This window comes from Bos mutus, chromosome 6, assembly GCF_027580195.1.
Source record: "Bos mutus isolate GX-2022 chromosome 6, NWIPB_WYAK_1.1, whole genome shotgun sequence".
NCBI classification, from domain to species: Eukaryota; Metazoa; Chordata; class Mammalia; order Artiodactyla; family Bovidae; genus Bos; species Bos mutus.
The window spans coordinates 55410487-55432569 of NC_091622.1; the positions used below are offsets into that span (position 1 = coordinate 55410487).

The following is a 22083-nucleotide window of genomic DNA, read 5'->3' on the forward strand; positions in this document are numbered from 1 at the left end:
CTTTGTCTGGAACAGAAAGGCCTAGCTCAGGTAACTGTTTATGAATATAAACCATTGGCATTTGATAATCAGTTATTGCTCTATTATTCTAAAAACTGGAAAAATTAGCAACGATATTTCAGGGTCAAATTTTTTCTATTATAATTGGTAAGTAGAAAAGCAATTGAATTTCTATTAAGTGGGACATTTAAGTTAAAGACATTAAATTGTAATCTGTTGCAGAAGTACAATAACAATTTATAAGGATATATATCTTTAGAAACCAAGCTGAGAAGTGAATTTTAATCAAAATTGAGACCAGATCTAGACTTCCAGTATAAAATGACATTTATGTAGAACAAGTGGAAGAGACTTTCCCAATTTTCTATTTAAACACCATTAACAAACGGAGGGGAAAAAGCCAGCAAAAAGGCAAAATAAACAACTGAATAGGCAGAATAACACTAACCAAAAAACATTACACGATTACCACAAACTGTTAAACATTTATCAAAATCTGGAAGTAATTTTCACTAAGTGTAAAGCTGATGACTGCTCTTATTCATGCAGTCACTCAAGAAATATTTATTAAGCACTGTCCTGCAGCAAAATGGGAAATCCCTGAGGGATTTCGGGCCTGCAGGCTACTTATAGGACATTTTATAATGATTGCTGATTGCAGATGAGGACAGGAGTTTGTTTTGCAGTAGTATTTTAAAATGTATATCACCAGGAATTTAGTATTCAGGTTTAATGACTTTAACTGATTAGCAGGTTATCTTTTAAAATATACAATAACTCCTTGTGTTGATTTTGTCATTTGAGCAGTCAACTGATAGAAATGATTTAAATGTTTCTGGTATTTAAATTGTATTAATTGTGTAAGAGCTCATTCAAAATATTTAAAAAGTGTTTGAATTCCTCTGTAGACATGAGTACAATATCTGCCAGTAAATTAGGTTTATTATTCCACTAAAATCTTAGGAAGAAGCCTCAGCTCGGATAATTTTGTAATATGATTGTAGAATCTGTTAAGATCTGATTTATCTGGAATGAGTATATAGAATTCTTTGGCTTTGTGTATACACTGTCTTTCATGAGGTGAAGTAAAAGAGGTCATTATGTTTTATAAAATATCTATAATCATAATCACATCTTTATAAATTTGATTTAGCATGTCAAATATGTTATTTCTACCTTGTTCTAAACTACTAGTTAGATGTCTAATTTCATTATTCAACTGGGTAATTATATGCATTTGGAAGATTACCGATTACCGTTCTATTCCATTTACTTGTGTAATTTCACAATTCTGTTTCATGCAAAGAAAAGAATTGGTCTATAGTTAGAATGTGCTGTGTGTGTGTGCTTAGTCACTTAGTTGTGTCTGACTCTTTGTGACCACATGGACTGTAGCCTGCCAGTTTCCTCTGTCCATGTGGATTCTCCAGGCAAGAATACTGGAGTGGGCTGCCATGCCCTCCTCCAGGGAATCTTCCCAACCCTGGGATTGAACCCAGGTCTCCTGCATTGCAGGTGGATTCTGTACTGTCTGAGCCACCACGGAAACCCATAGTTAGAATAATGCATAAAAAACACAAACCAGACAAATTCCTTGGAGGCAAAAGTTAAGTTCATCTGCCAAAGAATAAATCCTCACTAAAGGATTCCTAGTCTCTTTATTAGGTAGTTGAGCAGTTGGGCAGAAAATAACTAGAAATATTAGGATCAATACAAATTTACTCAGGCATCTTGGTTACTTCCAATAGGTTCCAAACCATTTTCAATTAAAAAAATAAAACATAAAAATCCTTTCATTGGGGGTAAGCATCTGTAGAAAGTATGTGAAGGAACAGATTACTGAATTGGAACCAGGGTCATTTATGCCATTTGCTTTTTGTTATAGGCAGCACTTGTAGGAACAAGAGCCATGAACACTCCGCTATGGGAGCTATGAGGAACCTGATGAAGGATCCAACATTTAGAATAGTCTTAAGTGAACTGTTGAACAACGTGTTGCCTTATGTTGCTAGGATTTAATAAACAAAAGGGATTCAACAGAAATGAGCTGAAAGTCCCAGGTTTTGGTGTTTGTTGAGAGCTTTGAGTGTTGTCACCAGTCATCTCTATTTTTGGAATGGAAATTTTTATGTTTCTGAAGTGGGAAATCACTTCTTAGCCTTTCAATGCAATGGCAACAGCATAGTGTGGGCTTGGGAAGATAAGTGTGTCAACTACTGAGGTTATTGGCTATTGCAGTGCATGGATGATCTCAATAGTTGTTAGGTGGTAAGTCTTTCCTCAAAAGAGGAGAGTCGTTGCCTAATTGTTCTGTCTTTATTCAGATGCATCCCTAGATGGTGTATAACTGTTAGGAAAGGGTTCTAAGACATTTTCTGTCAGGGAGAGGTTAAGAGTACAACTACTTTCTTATCATCATAATCCCTTGTCCATGCTTATGTTATTGTTCAATCACTAAGTTGTGTTCTACTGTTTGTGACCACATGACTACAGCATGTCAGGCTTCCCTGTCCTATACTATCTCCTGGAGTTTGTTCAAACTCATGTCCATTGAGAAGTGATGCCATCTAACCAATTCATGCTGTCAGCATTCTCCTGCCCTCATCTTTCCCAGCATTGGGGAATTTTCTGATGAGTTGGTTCTTCACATCAGGTGGCTGAGGTATTGGAGTTTCAGCTTCAGCATCAGTTCAGTCGCATAATAGTGTCCAACTCTTTGCGACCCCATGGACTGCAGCATGCCAGGCATCCCTGTCCATCACCAACTCCTGGAGCTTGCTCAAACTCATGTCAGTCCAGGTTCAATGCACGATGCTGGATGCTTGGGGCTGGTGCACTGGGACGACCCAGAGGGATGGTGTGGGGGGGGAGGAGGGAGGAGGGTTCAGGATGGGGAACACATGTATACTAATTAAATAATTTTCTATTAAAAAAAAAAAAACATGTCCATCAAGTCAGTGATGCCATCCAACCATCTCACCTTCTGTCATCCCCTTCTCCTCCTCCTTTCAATCCTTCACAGCATCAGGGTCTTTTCCAAAGAGTCATTTCTTTGCATCAGGTGGCCAAAGAAGCTTTGGCTTCTGCATCGGTCCTTCCAATGAATATTCAGGACTGATTTTCTCTAGGATGGACTGGTTGGATCTCCTTGCAGTCCAAGGGACTCTCAAGAGTTTTCTCCAATACCACAGATCAAAAGCATCAATTCCGCAGCACTCAGCTTTCTTTATGGTTCAACTCTCACATCCATACATGACTACTGCAAAAAACATAGCCTTGACGAGACCAACCTTTGTTGGCAAAGTAATGTCTCTGCTTTTTAATATGCTGTCTAGGTTGGTCATAACTTTTCTTCCAAGGAGCAAGTGTCTTTTAATTTTCTGGCTGCAGTCAACATCTGCAGTGATTTTGGAGCCCAAGAAAATAAAGTCTGTCACTGTTTACATTGTTTCCCCACCTATTTGCCATGAATTGATGGGACCGGATGCCATGATTTTAGTGTTTTGAATGTTGAGTTTTAAGCCAGCTTTTTCACTCTCCTTTTTCACTTTCATCAAGAGGCTCTTCAGTTCCTCTTCACTTTCTGCCATAAGGGTGGTGTCATCTGCATATCTGAGGTTATTTATATTTCTCCCAGCAATCTTGATTTCAGCTTGTTCTTCATCCAGTCCTGCATTCCTCATGATGTACTCTGGATATAAGTTAAATAAGCAGGGTGACAATATACAGCCTTGATGTACTTCATTCCCAATTTGGAACCAGTCTGTTGTTCCATGTCCAGTTCTGTTACTTCTTGACCTGCATACAGATTTGTCAGGCAGCAGGTATGTTTCTCTGGTATTGCCATCTCTTGAATTTCCACAGTTTATTGTGATCCACACAGTCAAAGGCTTTGGCATAGTCAATAACGCAGATGTTTTTCTGGAACTCTAGCTTTTTCTATGATCCAATGGATGTTGGCAATTTGATCTCTGGTTCCTCTGCCTTTTCTAAATCCAGCTTGAACACCTGGAAGTTCTCAGTTCATGTATTGTTGAAGCCTCGCTTGGAGTATTTTGAGCAGTACTTTGCTAGCATTTGAGGTGAGTGCAATTGTGTGGTAGTTTGAACATTCTTTGGCATTGCCTTTCTTTGGGAAAGTCTTTCTTTCTGAGCTTCCCTGGTGGCTCAGATGGTAAAGCATCTGCCTGCAATGCAGTAGACTCGGGTTCAATTCCTGGATTGGGAAGATCCCTTGGAGAAGGAAATGGCAATCCACTCCAGCACTCTTGCCTGGAAAATCCCATGGATGGAGGAGCCTGATAAGCTACAGTCCATGGGGTCCCAAAGAGTTGGACACGACTGAGCGACTTCACTTTCACTTTTCTTTGGCATTGGAATGAAAACTGACCTTTTCCAGTCCTGTGGCCACCGCTGAGATTTTCAAATTTGCTGGCATATTGAGTGTAGCACTTTAACAGCATCATTTTTTAGGATTTGAAATCGTTCAGCTGGAATTTCATTACTTCCACTAGCTTTGTTAGTAGTGATGCTTCCTAAGGCCCAATTGACTTCACATTCCAGGATGTCTGGCTCTAGGTGAGTGATTACACCATTGTGGTTATCTGGATCATGAAGATCTTTTTTGTATAGTTCTTCTGTGTATTCTTGCCACCTCTTCTTAATCTCTTCTGCTTCTGTTAGGTCCATAGCATTTATGTCCTTTATTGTGCCCATCTTTGCATGAAATATTCCCTCGGTATCTCTACTTTTCTTGAAGAGATCTCTAGTCTTTCCCATTCTATTGTTTTCCTTTATGCCTTTATTTCACATAAGAAGGTTTTCATATCTCTTCTTGCTATTCTCTGGAACTCTGCATTCAGTTGGGTGTATCTTTCCCTTTCTTCCTTGACTTCCACTTCTTTTCTCAGCTATTTTGTAAGACCTCCTCAGACAACCATTTTGCCTTCTTGGCATTTCTGCTATGTATACTAAAATCTGAGGATACCCACAGTCAGCTTTTCATCCTCACGGGTAAATATCTGTAGATTTAGCCAATTATTAATAGCATGTTAAGTTTGCAGTCCACAGTGGGCTGAATTTGCTAATGTGGAATGTGTGATTACCAAGGGCCTACTGAATATTTATTGAAAACATACACAAAAAAGTGGATTGTGTAGTTCATTCCCTTGAGCAATGTGGGGGATAGGGATGCTGACCCCTACCCAGTTGAAAATCTGTACATAACTTAGTTGCTCCCCCTGTCTGTGAAATCAATCAACAGTAGATCATGTAGTACTATATTATTTACTGCTGAAAGAAATTCATGTATAAGTGAACTTGCACAGTTCAAACCTGTGTTGTTCAAGGGTCAGCTATATATAAGTCATCACAAAAAGCCCACAAGATTGGTTATTCCCACTTCTCAGATGAGAACATTTAGATTCTGAACTTTAATCCAGTAATTCACAAAAATGTCTCAAATCTATACAGATATGAGTTATTAAAAACTTTACATTATACATTAGTAGCCATGGAAGAGAAGATAGGTATATACAAAATAATTTACAACATTTTCAACAAAAAATTTTTAAAAATAATAACTAAGGGATGTGAAGCAGATAAATTTCAGTTACCGACAATATTCATTTCTGTGCTGTTTTCAGATGATTAGAAATAAATGTGATGATTACACATAACAAGATATTGTTCACATTAAGCTAATTTTGTCTTTTGTTGAGCAAATAATATGAAAGTTTTGGTGCAAATTTTGATGAGATACTGTAAGCTTTCATCATCTCCTCAAAGTAATTATTAGAAGTGTGAGAAATGTGCAAATACCTGGATACTACAGTCTATCCAAATAAATTCGGTGAATTTTCAAAAATATTCCTTTCACAATACAGTTTGTATATTTTAGCATTAAAATTATCAAATATAAATTAGCAGATATTATAGTTATATGGACATCATATTTTTGCTTCAATTACTTTTGCTTAATTTTATTAACTTTATTGCAACAGAAATGAGAGAGTACCATCAATTTGTTTCTTCATGTCTGCATATAGTCATCATTTAAAAGAGAACAGTATTCATACTGACATGTTAAAAAACTAACAGCTAGTTTGAAGTATATATTGAAACTTTTTTCAAATGCAGTCTATTTATTTTCAAAAGATGAAGGTGGTTAATTTGAAAAAACAGTCACATTCAGGTGGACTTGGAAAACAATTTTAATTTTTACTTAAAATATATGAGATGTCATCATTAGCCCTTATCTTACACTTGAAAAATGGAGACAGTTGTACAGGAAGGGAAATAGAAGTTATTAGATTTTAAGCTCAAGTTTCAAAAGTATTCAAATAAGGCAGGTAAAAAAAAAAAAATCCAGATACTGTTCCATTGTCCAGCATAATTTTCATGTCCCCTTATTTCATAAAACATAAATATTATCATTTACTAAAAATAATAGTTTTAGTTTTTTTTTTTTTTTCCTAAACACCATGATTCTTGCTTTATAGCTATGAAGGCTCCCCAGCAGTGCCACCTATTTCATAAACTGACCAGCAGTTTCTCTCTTAAAAAGAAAATTCCAATCTATGTGGATTTAAAGAATAAATATCACATATCCTTTGTAAACTATTTTATCACCACCAGGTATAAGAGATCAGTATTTTGTAATGAAGAAATTCATAGCATTTAACAGCATATTACTGCACTATGATTGGACTGAAAAAAGTATGGGCCTTTGTATACTGATAAATTCTGATAAGACACCTGAAAAACAGGTGGGGGGTAGGAAATGGTAGGAATAAAGCTTGGCTACCTACTAGTAAAATAATTTTGATCAAAACTCACCAGACCTAATACAATTCTAAAGAAACTGATGAAAAGTGCTACCCCTGTCAACTATAATTTAGATGGTATTGTTTGAGAAAACAACCAAACTAGTAGCTGGTCTTTATGTGGAATTAAAAATAGAGGGCTCTGTCATTATTTATTAGGCACAGGAAGAAGATTCCTGCTTTACTAAAAAGAAAAAAAAAATAGGTTGAAAGGGAACTAGTAGCTCCCCAAAGTATAGTAGTTAATCTAATTCCTACCCCCAGATGGCCATATGTTGTACAGTTTCAGTAAATTGTGACTCAATATTACTTCAGAAATGAACATACAATGAATATACAAAGTAAAACAGTAATAAAAAAAACAACAAAACCCTGTGATGATGACTGTTGCTCATACTGGAATGACAGTAAGGAAGTCACAAAATTTGCTCGTATACAGCAACAGTGCAAGTGGCATCCATGCCAGGTCCGGTATACATGATCTCTTCAATGCAGGGTAAGAGTCCTCTCAGCAGCCACCTGCAAAGAACTCAAGTGTAGTGAATGGGTTGGTACTGCGCTTGGTCCACTGACACCATGGGAACAGTGGCCAGTGCCCTTATTCATGTGTGCTGGCTGAATACTAATCTTGGGAAACACTTAAGTCACTAGATTATTTTCTTAACAAGCAGTTTCTCATGAACAAGGTCTGGTCAACAGTAAACTAGAATGAATCTCAACCTGACCTCCTTGGCTTTCAGGACATGTGTTAATTCTTTGCCTCTTTTTAAAACCTCAGTGTTGTTTGATAGGCAGCCACTAAAATAAATCCTCCCCCTTTCCAACTTACTTTCCTTTCTTTTCCCTAAGGTTGGACCCTATGTAAACCTAAAAACATATGATAACTTTATATACAAGGTTTCTCAAAGTGCAAAATGTGTTACATATAGTTTCATAGGCTTCATTTACATACAGCATTTTATACAATACAGTACAGTTTGCAATTTCTGTTCATAAATTTACACGACTTAACAGACACCTACAGTTGACCCTTGATCAATGTGGGTTTAAAACTGCGTGGGTCCACTTATATGTGGATATTTTTAAAAAGTGAATCCTACAGCACTACATGATCCACAATCAGTTGAACCTACAAATGCAGAGGAATTTCAGATACGGGGGCTGACTCTAAATTATACACAGATTAACACACTAACCCCTGCCCCATGTTGTTCAGGGGTCAACTGTACTTCAAAAGGTTGGCCACTCAGAGTAACCCAATGCCTTCCTACGCAAGGTTAACATTTTGAACTGTACAAGCTTTGTTCAGACCACAACACAGTGAATCCTAACACTTGTCACATATATACATACATATTAATAGTTTAAAATGCTCTTTAAATGGTTAAGGATAGCTAAACACATCTCTCCCAGCATAAAATACAGTTTGGTTTCAGACACTGTACACAATATTTAAAAAAATAATTTGTAGGACAAGTCATTTTATTTCCTTCTGCACCACCTGCTCATCCTGTAACTCTTTTGGAAGCGTTCTTGATCGCTGGAGAACCACGCTAAGCTCTTCTATGACCTTTGGTGGTAACTTATTATTGCAGTCCAAAGTATCTTTGCCATTCCTGTCCTCGGTCTTCCTCAGTGTCTTTAGGCCTTTATGGCCTTTCTGTCGCCCTGGAAATACCTCAGCCTCTGTGTCCTCCAGACAGTTGAAACTCCGGTGTTTTCTGGTTCGATTTCGAAGTTTCTCATCCTTGTGCTCCAGGCATTGGGCCACGATGGAGGCTTTCTCCTTTAAGGTGCCATCTCCACCTTGGTCACGCTTTGCACCAAGCCGCAGCCTTTCGAGTTCTGCTTTTGCACTCTTAAAATAAAACAAAACATCTCAGAGGGAAGCAAGATCTGGCCTACTCTGCTTAAATAATACATGGCACGTAAAAGTTGATGCTTATTTTATTAGCATTTATTTCTATGACTTAGGTTCTAACTTGACTTTTGGCACCAGCAGCAGTCTGAATTCATAGACGGATCTGAGAGCTACAAAACCAACTGAAATGGAGATCACGGAAATTCATTTTAACAAGCATTTAACATACCACTTCAAAGATGTCTTTCAAGCTAGTTATTCAAATTGACTCCCATTTTAAACTTGCCTCTTTCAATTCACTCCTGCTTGGATGTGTCACATGTTCATGCATCTATAATTCCTACAGTGTTGTACCCGAAATACAGAGGAAAACGGGGGTCTCTGTGGCCATAAGTCCAGGAAATACACTTTGTAATAGATCCCTCTTTGAGATTCACAATACATATTAAAGAAGCTAAGAAATACTTTATCAGAAAAGCCTGTTCAACTTATTCTGTTTTTTTTCTCCTCCAAAAATATTTGACTAGTACAATCTTTTCCCCATATAATGCCTATTAGAATCCTACAAGCAAGAGTTGAAGGAATTTCTTCAAAATTTCCTCATAAAAACTGCACAGCACGAAGAAATCCAAGGAAAATTTCTTATTGTATTATAAATGTTTGAGAGAAAGATGAAATTGGTGATGTAACATGAAGAATGGGACTGTTTTGCAGATGGCAAGTAGAAGTATCTGTGCTTACCCATTCTTATGAAAACACCAAAAAAACTAACTGAACAACCATAAACAAAAACACACACACACTCTGGAACCTTTAAAAGATACCTACATCCAAAGACAAAAAGCCACAATGAGATGGTAGGAAGAGTATAATCATGATAAAATCAAATCTCATATCTACTGGGTGGGTGATCCACAAACTAGAAAATAACTATACCGCAGAAGTTCTTCCACAGGAGTAAAAGTCCTGAGCTTCACATGAGGCTTTCCAACCAAGGGGTCCGTCTCTGGGAAGAGTAGCCCCCAAAGGATCTGGCTTGGAAGGCAACATGTTCTTGGGTTGGAAGAATCAATATTGTTAAAATGACTATACTAGCCAAAGTACTGCTATACTTAGATAACCTGTATAGCACAGGGAACTCTGGTCAATATTCTGTAATAACCTAAATGGGAAAATATGTCGAGAAAGAATAGATACATATATATGTATAGCTGAATCACTTTGCTGTACACCTGAAACACAATATTGTTAACTATACTCCAATATAAAATAAAAAAATACTACTTTGAAAAAATGAAACTAAGTAGCATAAACAGTGTTTTGACTAAGATGTCCAATGTAATGTTCAAAGGGCAACACCTCACCTCTTTATTTTTATACATAGTGCTCTTTCTAGTATACTAGATAAGCTATTCATACCTCTTGTGATTGTCTGAATGCTGCTCAAAACTCAACACAGTGCAAGGAGGGTTTTGTTTTTAGCTTTTGTTTGATTTGTTCACTGATGAGTGAACTTATCACAGTGCCTGCAGATGGGAAATTACCAATAAATATTTTCTGAATAAGGGATGAAGACAGGTTTAAAAAATTCAAATGTATAATATTTCATTTTATCATATTCCGTTTTATCTTCCTAAATTCCAGCAGATTGAGACATAATTTTACAATTTGAAATTTTCTGATAAGCTCATGATTATACAACTCAGAGAAATGCTTCTACTCTAAACCTGATAAGAAATATTTAGCTGTTTAGTATCTAGCTCAATTCTAAAGTTTCATTAGAATGTGTTAGAATGGCTACACAGCCATGTGAATGTTATTAATGAATTGTGCATGTAAACTGGTTAAAATGGAAAATGTATTTTATCACAGTGCAAACAGAAAAATAAGAGAGGATTAGTAAATATGGTGGCTATTTAAACATACGGATGTGATGGGGACTTTATAAATAAATATGAATCTTAAAGTTTCACTTGGTATCTTCAGTTCAGTTAGGTTCAGACTCTCAGTCGTGTCTGACTCTTTGCGACCCCATGAACCGCAGCACGCCAGGCCTCCCTGTCCATCACCAACTCCCAGAGTTTACCCAAACTCATGTCCATTGAGTCGGTGATGCCATCCAACCATCTCATCCTCTGTCGTCCTCTTCTCCTCCGGCCCCCAATCCCTCCCAGCATCAGGGTCTTTTCCAATGAGTCAGCCCTTTGCATCAGGTGGCCAAGGTATTGGAGTTTCAGCTTCAACATCAGTCCTTCCAATGAACACCCAGGACTGATCTCCTTTACGATGGACTGGTTGGATCCCCTTGGAGTCCAAGGGACTCTCAAGAGTTTTCTCCAACACCACATTTCAAAAGCATCAATTCTTCTGCACTCAGCTTTCTTTATAGTCCAACTCTCACATCCATACATGACCACTGGGAAAACCACAGCCTTGACTAGACGGACTTTTGTTGACAAAGTAACGTCTCTGCTTTTGAATATGCTATCTAGGTTGGTGATAACTTTCCTTCCAAGGAGTAAGCATCTTTTAATTTCATGGCTGCAGTCACAATCTGCAGGGATTTTGGAGCCCCCCAAAATAAAGTCAGCCACTGTTTCCCCATCTATTTGCTATGAAGTGATGGGACCAGATGTCATGATCTTAGTTTTCTGAATGTTGAGCTTTAAGCCAACTTTTTCACTCTCCTTTTTCACTTTCATCAAGAGCCTCTTTAGTTCTTCTTCACTTTCTGCCATAAGGGTGGTGTCATCTGCATATCTGAGGTTATTGCTATTTCTCCCGGCAATCTTGATTCCAGCTTGTGTTTCTTCTAGCCCACCATTTCTCATGATGTACTCTGCATAGAATTAAATAAGCCGGGTGACAATATACAGCCTTGACATACTCCTTTCCCAATTTGGAACCAGTCTGTTGTTCCATGTCCAGTTCTAACTGTTGCTTCCTGACCTGCATACAAATTTCTCAAGAGTCAGGTCAGGTGATCTGGTATTCTCATCTCTCTTGCAGAATTTTCCACAGTTTATTGTGATCCACACAGTCAAAGGCTTTGGCATAATCAATGAAGCAGAAATAGATGTTTTTCTGGAACTCTCTTGCTTTCTCAATGATCCAGCAGATGTTGGCAATTTGATTTCTGGTTCCTCTGCCTTTTCTAAAACTAGCTTGAACATCTGGAAGTTTGCAGTTCACGTATTGCTGAAGCCTGGCTTGGAGAATTTTGAGCATTACTTTACTAGCCTGTGAGATGAGTACAATTGTGCGGTAGTTTGAGCATTCTTTGGCATTGCCTTTCTTTGGGACTGGAAGGAAAACTGACCTTTTCCAGTCCTGTGGCCACTGCTGAGTTCAAGGACCAATATGGAGTGGTTTTATATATCATAGTGACAGTTTTCTTTCAACTACTGGCAGAGAGACATGGGGACTCTGGTATAGTATTTAGAGGTCAAGTATGGGCTTCTCAGGTGGCACTAGTGGTGAAGAACCTGCTTGCAAATGCAGGAGACATAAGAGAGATGGGTTAGATCCCTGGGTGGGGAAAATCCCCTGGAGGAGGGCATGGCAACCCACTCCAGCATTCTTGCCTGGAGAATCCCCATGGATAGAGGAGGCCTTGTGGGCTATAATCCATAGGGATGCATAGTCAGATACAACTGAAGTGACTTAGCACACACTAGTCATCTAGTCTCTTCAATACAATCATCCTGTTTTGTATCAATTTTACTTTTATACTTTCCCCTATACTACCTTATTGAAATTTCCATTGTGCTATCAGGTACCTCAGTTCTATGACTAACTTCTTTACTCCTCAATATCTCTTGACTATTTCCTGTTGGTGTAACTGAAGTCCATCTCAGTCTTGAGCATACCAATTTAGTGTACACACATGCAGTAATACATATAATGCTAAAATTTCAAGTAAAACTATGATATTAAACTAAATAACATAACCTTATAATGAAGGTGGGGAGGGGTAGTGAAGTGAATTGATAAAAATCAAGAGGATGTGAAAGTGAGTGCTTTGTATGATGATATGGTATGTGGAGTGCCATGTGTGTTTTGGGGAAAGGAAAGGACATTGATACCATGGGGAAAAAAGGCATCTTTTATGTGCTTCACTGTCCTTAAGGTATTAATAATTCAGAAAGAAAGGTTGATAAGCTATGAAATTAGGAAAGCAAGAGGTGGCTTGGTCCAGTGGATGCCAGTTTGTGTCAGAGAAAATTGAATGGAAATGAGGATCTGAAATGGAGTTCATCTCTCAGCAGAGAGAATATTACCCTATGAAGTAAGGGCTTCTTCTTATCCCTAGGAGCTTACAGATAAAAGCTGAGCACAATGTACACAGTAAGTTAGGAAGGTACCCGAGAGGAAGTAGGAGGGCCATAGGTATCATTTAGCTTATGTGTTCTTAAGCACTGTTTGCCTCTTCATGTATGATTTGTCAACAACTTACTTCCTCTGGCTTACTCACTAGCTCACTGCTAATTGACTTAATTAATTTTAGAAGTCACTTCCTCCAGGAAGCCTTCCTTGCTTGGAGGAGGTATTCTCATACAACTTTTAAACGAACCTCTTGAAAGCAAGACAGCTCATTTATTGGGAAGTCACCAAATGCACCAATCTGCCAACATTTTGTTTTAGAAGCAATTTTCTTGACTATATCCATTGACTGACTTTAGACTGTATTAAGCTAGCTAGTAATACTGTCATTTATTAATATACTACATATTTACATAGGTTCAATTAAAAATACTTTATTTGGTTTGTGTGAAAACTTGCAATTTTAATTTTTCTTTTTTTAAACTTTAATGGTTTTCAGTGAAAAACATTACCAAATAAAACATTATTTATCACTGAAAAACATCAAACATTTAAAATATTTCTTTGTCAAATTTGTTGAATTCCCACACTTATGAAAAAGCTTGGTTTAGTTTACTAACAAATTTTCTAGAAATTAATATTTCATAAAATTGTTTTCAATTTTGAAATCAATTTGGTTATAGTTTTTGTTCATCAGTTTTCTGATCTCAAGAATGTTAAAAAAAATTGCCTCTGAAATTCTGGATTTGAGGTTAAGTAACAAACTATTGTTTATTCAATCATCTCAATTCTATACTGGATACTGGTTAACGTACTTTGTTCCTAAAATTTGCTTTGCTCCATAATTGATCCTGAGGCAATGTCAGGAGAAGCTAGGGTCACAGCAGGGCATAGTTATTCCCTGCATTTCTATGTCCCCTAACCTGGGTTCCCAAACATGACTCTTAAAATGAAGATTCTAGATTATCTGAGGAATCCACAGTTCTGCAAAACAGTTTATTATAAGGAAGAAAAACTTTTAAGTGCAAAATGGTAGAAGGGACAAGCTCCTGAGTTCTTGCTGTCTTATTCTTCTCTTTGATTACATCAGCACAGAAGGCAACAAAGGAAATAAACCATTATTTTCAAAGCTTTTATCTTTTAGAGAAAAGAGATAGTATAGTGGGATAAATGTTTAAGGAAAGATAGTCATGGAAAAACACTTTTTAAAAATCTGATCACTAAATTAATTTGTCTCTCAAAAGTTATTCCTGTTATATCTGAAACTTACACAACTTTGTAAATCAACTATATTGCAATAAAACTTTAAAAAAAAAAGTTATTCTTGTTTGGAAAAATGCCAAATCTGGGCTCTAAGAAGAAACAAAAATGTCTTTTGCGTGCTTTTCTTTTTGTTTTGAAGGACTCATTTAATGCACTGAAATGCACATTAGTTGCAAAATGTGATGAGTTTTGACATTTACAGCCTGTGTCTTTGTCTGAATCAAGACCAATGCTACTTATGTTCATCCTACCCTTCAAAGTGAGAAGGAAAACATAGTTTTCATGAAAGATGCCAAATCTTCTTTATTGATGCTCAAGGGTCATCCTGCCATTCCTTAAATTAACTGAGCTACCCCATGGGTTCCCAAACCACTGGAATTTGATTGTGTTACTGGTAAGTCTTGTTACCATGGCTCCCGACATATTCTGCCCTGGGCTCATTGTAAGGAGGTTACAAGTGTACTTGTAAGGCTAATTTGAGACTGATTTTACCACCAGAAACTTCTGTATACATATTTAATATTCTTGGCCACTTTAGGGATAAAATAAGCTAAGTGGTATTATGCATATTTAATTGAGTGATCAATAACATTATTAAAATTACTTTAAGTTAACAAAATATAAAACTTCAAAGAGTGACATAGGATTATGCATATAGTTTCTTGATGGATGTGATTTTTACAGTTTTAGTATTTTTACTGCACTCTTCCAAGTGATTATTACTGTGCTCTTGAAACCAATGAGGTAACTGATGCATTTAACCACATTCAGACATAAGTAAACAAATATTATTATGATTAATGTAAAAATAAACATCCTAATCTTACCTCAGTCTCTCTCCGGGCTTGGGTTGCATTTCTGTCATGCTGGATGGGAATCAGAGGCAAACCTCCAATTTTGGGATTTTTGGTTATAGAACGTTTTCGTTCCTTTCCAGCTGGTGGCCATATATCATTTTCATGCTGTGGAAACACAATTTCTTGCTGTGGGTGTGTGACTTTATTATGTGGTCCACCAAGTTTATAGTCACTGGGCTCCTTTCCCATCTATGCAAGTCAGCTGATCTGCTTTTCACGAGAAGGTTGTTTGTAATTATGATGTTGATTCTCGTGGTAGCACCACTTGAGGATGTAAAACTCTTAAGTGAACTGAGCTTTGAGGTCTCAGTTCAATTTCTAAGCTTCAGAAATATGCCTTCTGTACTACTTTTCAAACCAAAGGGGGGGAAATATTTACAGAAACCAGTAAATCTCTTTGTAGAAGAAAAATAATATACCTGTCTACATTTCTAGGCCCTGTAATCAAAATAACTACACATTCATTTTCTCTTACCACTGAAGATAACTTTTAGTGTCAAAATAATTTGACATTATATACACCCTCAAGTCAACCTAAGGCATGGCTAGCAGAAAAATTATCTTTATTTTATGACCTTTTGAAAAATGTTTCTTTTTCAACTAATTGAATTCCAAAGAAATGTTACCTTGTACACAAACATTTCTACTGAAAATCTTTGTACAACAGAGTGTGTATTTGTGCTCAATTTGTTGACTACATATTCTGGCCAGTGAGCAATTATAGATATGACTGGAAAAAAGGTAATTTTGCAAAGGGAGGAAATACCCATGGGTAAAAGTATAAGCTCTTGAATGATAAATCCTTAAGATATACATATAAAAGAAAAATCTTTTAAAGACTTTTTATACTCCTCAGGGTAGATTAATTTTTCAGAAGCTGAGAGAAACAAATCGATTTTCAGACAGCATTCTATGAAAGAAATACAAAATATCAACCACACACAAGGAGAAGTTTACAGATGTTATGATGAAGTGAAAACCATCTGGTAAACTATATCGCTAAATGCCTACTCATTCTTTTCCTCTACTCAAGACTGAACAGAGTCGTATTCTTATGTTGCAATTAGTATTTTAATGTTGTGTTTTATAGCAAAAGAACTATTTCAACAAACTTTATACTCACTATAAAACAGCAGCTAAGTTATATTGAAGGGCATACTGCTACATTTTGTGCTTACCAGTATACAGGTATTATCTCATTTCATCCTTAAGGATCCTACAGTATATGCCCTGTTATTAGTAGAGTTATTGCCTAGGCATCAAATCTACCCTTGAGTTTCACTGGAGTGCTTACTTTGGTTCAGCAAATCTGCAATGGTTATGCAATGTTTCAATCAGAAAGTTATGTTTCATATTTTTATATTATAGTCTTAAACTTGGTAAAATAACTCATATTACAGAACTGGGACATTCCCAACATGTAAAGCTGGGAAGAAACTTATGGGAGGGAATTAGGTAACCCTATGAATGAATGCCTAGGCTTTTACTCACTGGTGTATAGTATATGTATTAAATGGTATTATTGCAAGAAATCTAAGAGCAAATGTAGTTTCTAGACACACTATTTTTTCTGACATGATATATATAATGCTGTGAATACTGGCTAATTAGTTTTCACTGGATTGATCCAAGAGGTAGCAATATTTTTCCCACCACAAATCTTAAGACATAAGTAATATGTTCTGATATCATTTATAGTTATGTATAAGTGACTTCAAAAAGTCATACTGCATGGAGCATATAGTTGAGGATCTTTTTATTATAACCAGTGATCACACCCTCAAATCTTCATTCCTGCCTCTCACTTTCTTTTTATAATTTTCCCCCACGGCTTTACTGAGGTATAATTGACAAATAAAAGATGTTTAAAGTGTACGGCATGATGACTACATGCATACACTGTGAAAGAATTCCCCTCATCGAGTTAATCAACACATTCATCACCTCACATATGTATTTACCCACCCCACCCTCACTGCCTTTTTGGTTAGAATATTTGAGTTCTATTCTCTTAGAAAATTTAAATTTTATAATACAGTGTTATGAACTGCACTCACCATGTCACCTGTTAGATCCTCAGATTTTATTCATCATGTATCCAAAAGTATATATCCTTTCACCAACCTCTTACTCCCACCCCCCACATCCCCTGGAAAGCAGTGTCATATTCTATGAGTTTGACTTTTATGTGGGATACCATGCAATAATTGTCTGGCTTAATTCATTTAGCATAATGCCTTCCAGATTCATTCATGTTGTCCCAAATGATAGACTTCCTTTTTAGGGCTGAATAATATTCTACTGTATATATGTATGAATACACATTTTCTTTATCCATTCATCCGTCCATAGGTTATTCCCATACCATGCCTATGATGAACAATGCTGCCATTAACAAGGTTCTGCCTCTCAGTTTCTGACCTTGATATATTTTAGATAACTTAGTTTAGCTTCGTTCACTCTGAATATACCTTAGACTTCTTGAGACCTTCTATCCATTCTACTTTTCACATTTTTCCCCACTTCTTTCACAGTTTGGCTTAGATTTCATGGTCAATCAGTATACTCACCTCCTTATAAATCAAGGCTGGGCTGCTTCTGCTATCACACTTGCCTGATATAACCCCAAGCATAGTAAAACCCAATTCTACTTACTCTGTGGGTACTTCCAAATTAATGGAGGCAAAAAAAGAATAGATCAGTCTGGAGATTCATCTCACTTGAAATTTATCCTGAAATTTCAAATGAGCCTTCAGCACTCCCTGGACATTCTACTATAGTACATACAACTAGCTTCCTGTCTCTGAAGGTAATTTCTCACGTTTTATTCTGTCTCTGTACATGTAATATCCCTCCCAGACTCACATGTGGTGACCTCACTGATATAATTGAAAAATTATTAGTAATCATTCAATTTTCTCACCATGAGATGTACCAATCTCTCTGCATCCCTAGCCATATAAACAAGGCTTCCTTCCCCTCCAATAACTATTTGCTTTGAATATAAATAACTCTTCCCCAGTCATATCTATAATTGCATAGTGGGTCAGAATATATAGTCAGCAAACCGAGAACAAATGTGTCACACACACAGTTGTATAATGAATTTTTTCTGCAATGATGAACACATGCAGTTGCTCACATTGCTTCACATCTGCTCAAGGCCCCTGCTGGTTTAATATTCTCTCCTCTGATTCCTTGATAGAATTCTCTGCACCTATCACCTGGTTTTCCTGCTTTCTCAAAGCTACTCATTTCTTTTGCTCAATTTTTCTCTTCTGTTTGACCTTTAAAGTTTGGGATGTCCTAGGGCTTATTTGTCTGACCTCCCTCTCTTGCTACAGCCCTCCCCTCACCAATTTTGTATTCTAATATTCTCTCTGTATATTCTCTCTCTCATCTCACTGTAGCCTCTCATGGCATTTAATACAATCCAAATGCTGACTTCTGTCAAATTTACATCTCAGCCCCAAAGTTTTGCCTGAATTTTTGATCCATACATCTAAACCTGCTACTCAGCATATCCACTTGTATGTCCAATGCACATCTCAAATTTCATGTGGCCCAAATAGAACTCTGTCTTCTTCTGCACTTCTGATAATATCACTTACATTCACCAGCTGCCAGAGGCCAAACAACTAGGACTCTTCATTTCTACTCTTCTCAAACTGCTATAGCTGATCAATTTGTAAGACTTACTGGCTCCACCTTCCAATATTCCTGAATCTGAGTATGTCTTACCAGACCCCCTGTTACCTAGTCTGAGCTGCTGTCTTCTTCCACATGGCTGTTCTTCCTGCTTCCATCTTTGACCCCTAAAGTGTAGCTCAGCAAAGGAACCATAATTACTTTTTCCCCATAATAAGAGCTGATTATATCTTTCCCTTGTTTCCCACTAAAACTCCTAAACTGGGTCTACATCATCTGTCCCCTGCCTTCCTCATCTCTTATGTCCTCTCCAAGATAGGCTTTCCTGATGTTCATGGAATAAGTCAAGATTATGTCCTTGCTGGCCCCAGCCCCTGGAATGTTCTAACTGTCCTACATACTTGGCTTCCTTATTTCAGACAGGTCTCAGTACACCTGTCAGCTACTCAGAAAGGTGTCCCCTGAGAATCCTTCTCAATCAATGCCCTCCTTACATCAGTCACACTGGTTTTCCTTTCCCTGGCTTGCTTCATTATTTTACCACACTAATATCTATTTGAAATTTTACCTGATTATTCTCTTTACTAGTTTAGAATACTAACTTGAGCATGTACTTTGTAAGATGTACTGGATCCTGTGATGCAGATAAACATGTAGTTCTAGTAAGACTGAGTCTTTCCTCTCATGGGGTTTACATTTTAGTAGGAAAGACAGACATAAGAAACTTAAATACACAAATGCTTTTTAGTTAGTATTACAATGTTCAAGTACAGGATGCTGAGGGTTCCTACAGCTCTAAGGTCTAATTGGTCTGAAGGTCCGGGAAGATTTTTTCTGAGGCTGTGACAGGTAAGCTGAAGACTTTTGTTGAGGCAGGGGTGAGAATGGGGATGGATATTAGAAAAGTATTCTGGGCACCAGAAAGGTTCCTTGTGTGTGTATTAACATATATATTAACGTTGGCTACGTTCCTGTCTCTTTCCCCCTTGGAGATGAACCATTAAATCCTCAAATCCAAAAGGACCTTTGTGTTTACCTTAATCCTAAGAAGTGGAATGAACTGAAGACATGTAATTGGACTGAGTCTCTGGGGCCAGCACAACAAGGGACAGGCGAGGCAAGGAGAAATAACTTGGTGGTGAGAGCAGCCTTGGTTTCCTGGCTGTTTACACCTTGATTTTCAACTACAGCATCTAATGACTTCAGTCATAAAAACAGAAACATCAATGTAATTGTGCCATAACCAGATTCTGTAACAGTTTTAGACTCTATGGTTCTAATTTTACTATTACTTCAAGCCTACTTTCTTTAAAGTAGGACTTGAATATCTAAATTTTTAAACGGTCACAAAAAAAGAAAAGGCTCTAAAAAGTTAGCCACTGGACTTTTTCTGGAAATGTATTCCCAGGTAGTAGTAGTAGGGTCAGGCTGAGAAAAGCTGTGTTTATTAACCACTGGAAAGGTTAATAAATTAAATGAACAGAGAAAATGGTTTTCAAAACAAGTAAGGACAAGATTTGAGGGTGAATTAACTTCTCACTTGTAAGAGAAACAGGGAAGCACACCCTTGGTAATAAAGAGTGGCAACTTAATCGTTACCAGTGAATTTCAATGCTGGGGAAGCACTGCTGGGAGTCTGGCCAGACAAGGTTGGGGAAGAAACCAGTCCTATTAACGGGACTATTTTATCATTCACTGCAAGAGTGAGTCCTCCAGTAGGGAGGAGAGTAAATGGGAAATTGAGGGTAGGTGTTGGCCTCTGGGTTAAACCACTAACTAAATGTATGGTCCTAAGCAAATCACTGAGCCTTTTGTAAACTTTGTTTTCTTATCTATAAGCAGCATCATGCACAATTCATTGTGAGGAAAATACATGAATTACACAGTACGTATTAAAGAAATGTAGGTTCCCATCCTTGTTTTTGGAAAAGCAGGAGGCCACGGGGAGAACAGGAAGGAAAAGAGCAAATAAGATCATCTATACCATTTTTCTAGATGATCTTATTTGTAAAGCAGAAATAGAGATGCAGACACAGAAGAAATAGATGGATACTAAGGGGGAAATGAGGGGGGTTGGAGTGGCATGGGAGGAATTAAGACACTGGGACTGACACTGTGTAGAGGAGATAACTAATGAGAACATACTGGATAGCACAGGGAACTCTATGCACCGTGGAAACCTGAATGGGAAGGGAGCCCAAGAGGGAGAGTGTATGTATATATGTATGGTGATTAACTTCGCTATAGTGGAAACTAACACAACAGTGTAAAGCCACTGTCTTCTAATAAAAAATTGGAAAAATGAAAAGAACACATTTTCTAAACACAGATCCAGTGGGACTCTGGAGGACAAGAGCTCAGACAAGCCCCTTTTTTTTATTCTACCATCTTGAAGCCAGATGCCACCCCAAGCTGAGGAGCCGCTGGGCTGGGGAAAAAACATGCCTCAACAGAGAGTAAACGTTCTCTTACAGAATAGTGGGTAAATCTGGGTCCTCATGTATTTAAAAAATCATGAGAAAATACAAGTATACACAAAAGACTCAGTAAAAATTCTTTGGAAACTACAACCACACTAACATTTCCTATAAACAGTTGTCACACTTTACTAGATAGTTGAAATAGATATCATACCTGGGCGATAAAGATATTGGCCATCCACTCCGTTTGAGTTTGTGAACTCTCACAACACAGGTGCCTATAAGACAAGGTTTATAAAATATATAATTCAAAAGGACAAAGGAATTTTCCAGTGTATTTATTTGGCAAGTAAGTGATTAAGTGATCAGAAATCTCTTTGGGTTTCTCCTAATTAATGACATAATGCAATCAAACTGGAAGTATTTCAATACAAGTTACTTCAGGCTTCTGCTATCAAAACAGTAGTATAAATATGCTAGTTTAACCAAAATATAAATAAAGGCTTTGAAAACTGCCCAAAAATGATAAGCAGTATTTTTTGGAAATGCAGAAAGGTCAGTGTCATTTACTTTTTCAGGTACATGATGGTAAAATACTTTTTCCCCCAGAAACTGAGCCTAAGAAAAAAAAAATGTGTATATTTTCTTAAGAGCAGATTTTTCAGACACAGTCCATGTGATTATAAACATGAATACCCAACAAGACTCATGAAAAATGAGCTAAATGAAAAAAACCACTGCATGTCCAATAACACTGATTCAGTAACCTATTGAAAACCTACACAAAACAGAGATCTTGCCTTCAAGGTTCCCATAGTCTATTAGGAAAGCCAGGAATGTAAACAAACTATAACACAGCGAGGGGAAAAAAAGTAAAGTTGAACACA

At 37.2% G+C, this 22083-nt stretch overlaps 1 protein-coding gene across 3 annotated transcripts in view; it reads right to left on the minus strand.

Moving 5' to 3' along the window:
* Positions 1-333: 333 nt before the first annotated feature.
* The window catches only part of ARAP2 (ArfGAP with RhoGAP domain, ankyrin repeat and PH domain 2), a 188209-nt gene continuing 166459 nt past the window's right edge, over positions 334-22083 (minus strand). For 2 of the 3 annotated variants that reach the window (XM_070372253.1, XM_070372252.1), the window contains 3 exons: positions 21411-21474; positions 15099-15233; positions 334-8682 (listed from right to left, as the gene is read on the minus strand). In XM_070372253.1, coding sequence (XP_070228354.1) covers positions 8302-8682; positions 15099-15233; positions 21411-21474 — 580 coding nt within the window. In that variant the 3' untranslated portion in view covers positions 334-8301. The remainder of the gene's footprint in view (positions 8683-15098; positions 15234-21410; positions 21475-22083) is intronic. The other variant, XM_005886678.3, reaches the window with a different exon arrangement.